The 2,321-nt window shown below is 49.5% G+C and overlaps 1 protein-coding gene across 1 annotated transcript in view; it reads left to right on the forward strand.

Annotated features, from left to right (window-relative positions):
• Window positions 1-454: 454 nt before the first annotated feature.
• LOC103771733 (zinc finger protein 652-like) overlaps window positions 455-2,321 on the forward strand; it is a gene marked incomplete at its 5' end in the record, with an annotated part of 3,865 nt that continues 1,998 nt past the window's right edge. Inside the window, 2 exon segments of the mRNA XM_008939038.1 lie at window positions 455-602; window positions 910-1,025. Coding sequence (XP_008937286.1) covers window positions 455-602; window positions 910-1,025 — 264 coding nt within the window.

Genomic DNA, 2,321 nt, shown 5'->3' on the forward strand with positions numbered 1-2,321 from the left:
TGGAGGAGTTGCAGCCCTCCTGTGAAAGCCAGGGCTGGACACACAGATGGGTTTAAGGCATCTGGGTGGTGTTGGCCTCCTGCACCTCTGCTGGCTTCTTCCCCCACCAGCAGCAGCAGTGCCTGTGGAGTTCTCCTCTCTGTGTCAGCTCCTCGAGGGCTGCATCCAGCTGTCTGTGCCAGTGTGGTTTGGAAATGAGTTAGTGCAGTGGCTCTGGTGCTCTGCAGGGGACACCAAAATGCAGTGTGGTGACATCTGCTTGGCCTGGCGTTTCTTGGTGTGATGGTTTCAAGTGTGAAGCAGTAAATGTAAGCTGAAGTGCAGTCTGAGACACTGTGCAGCATTTTGACTTGTTTTGGGCTGTTGTCATGCCAGAGGAAGACACGTGGCTTAACACCACGAATGTGCATCACTGAATCTTTCATTTAAACTTCCTTTTCTTTATCCCATTCAGTGCGTTTCCTGTAATAAATCCTTCAAGAAGCTCTGGTCCCTCCATGAACATATCAAGATCATCCACGGATATGCAGAAAAGAAATTCTCTTGTGAGATCTGTGAAAAAAAGTTCTACACCATGGCCCACGTGCGGAAACACATGGTTGGTGAGTTATTGATCAGCACTTTCTGGTGGTTCTGCCTCATCATGGGCCTTTGTGGTTCTTAACTCATAATTGCTGTTTTGAGGAGGAAAAAATAAGGGAAATTCAGTTGTCTGAGCTTTGTCCTTAGCAAGAAGCTCAAGTCTAGCACTAGGCAGCAAGCAAATGATGTGTGTGTGTGTACACATATATGTATAGACTTTGAAGCTGTTCAGTAGTAATAGTTTTCCTACTCAGAATGGGAGGAAAAAAATGGTTAAAGAACTGTTTGCATTTGAGTGACCCTCTCTGATGTCCTGTTGTGTTGCAGCACACACCAAGGACATGCCATTTACATGTGAAACCTGTGGAAAATCCTTCAAGCGCAGTATGTCCCTGAAAGTCCATTCCCTACAGCACTCTGGAGAGAAACCTTTCAGATGTGAGGTGAGGCAGCAACTGCTCGTGTGTTTAGCTACAGCAGCATAAGGTGTAAAATTAGTAACACTGTCAGCAGGGGATGTAGGTGGAAATGGAATTGCCTGACTTGTAAATGAGGTGCAGTTGAATAAAAATTATGGGGAAACTCTTCTCAGTGTGGAGAGCACAGTGGGAGTGGATCTAGCAGCACTTCCAGCTGAGATGTGCTTGCTGGTGAGAGTGTGTTTGGGATGGGGGAAGAGTTTCTCAGCATTCACATGGGTTTGGGATTGTAATTTTATGCCTGCCCCTGGGAAGGAGACTGTAATGGGCAGGCTTGCCCAGTCATATGTCTGGGGCAGATAATGTCTCAGTCATCTGATGGGGATGCTTGTGGGTATCACATGATGGAGGCAGAGGGGGTGCAGAGCCCTTCCCATTGCCAGAGCAGGTCTGCTGGCTCCCCTTGCCCTCAGAATAGGGCACAACTCCAGGCAGACATGTAGGACTAACGGTGGTAGTGCAGTCCTGGGGACAACACTTGTAGGGAAAAAAAAAAATAGCTGGCAAACAGCCTGGCCTGCTGCAGAACAAGCCTGCTGTCAAGCTGGAGTCGGGTTTGCTGTGTGAGCAGAGTCCTCTAGTGGAGACACTGCACTCCAGCAGAAATTGCTGGCAAAGCTGCAGAACCTCCAAATGATACTGTAAGCTCTCAGAAGCACTTTCCCCTTGGCAGAACCATGTCTCTGCTGGGCTCTTGCCAACTGCTGTGGCAAGGAAAGGTTGTGACTGTTCCATGCTCCTTGCCAAGGCTCTTGTGCCAGCAGACCTTTTAGTGCAGACCAAATTCTGCTCTGGCTAAATAATTTAAATTGTGCCTTTGTGTGAGGGTCTGTGTGTGTGCTGCTGCAGGTGCTCTCTACTCCTTCACATGGGTGGGTGGCCAAGAAGGCCAACAGCATCCTGGCTTGTACTAGAAATAGTGTGGCCAGCAGGACCAGGGCAGGGATCATCCCCCTGGAGTCAGCACTAGGAAATTTGCATTAGGGAAAATTTCTTCACAGAGGTGGTGATCAAGCATTGGAACAGGCTGCCCAGAGCAGTGGTGGAGTCCTCACCCCTGGAGGGGTTTCCAAGCTGTGGAGACGTGGGGTGAGGGACACGGGGCAGTGGGGACCTGGCAGTGTTGGGGGACGATTGGGCTCCAGGATCTTGAAGGTCTTATCCAACCAAAGTGATTCCATGATCCTGTAGTACCTTCGAGTGCTGTCCCAGGACTGCCTTGTTCCCTGATGTGTGATCCCTGAATCTCATGAGTTGCTC

The sequence above is a fragment of the Merops nubicus genome, unplaced genomic scaffold (assembly GCF_000691845.1).
Source record: "Merops nubicus isolate BGI_N331 unplaced genomic scaffold, ASM69184v1 scaffold904, whole genome shotgun sequence".
Classification (NCBI taxonomy): Eukaryota; Metazoa; Chordata; class Aves; order Coraciiformes; family Meropidae; genus Merops; species Merops nubicus.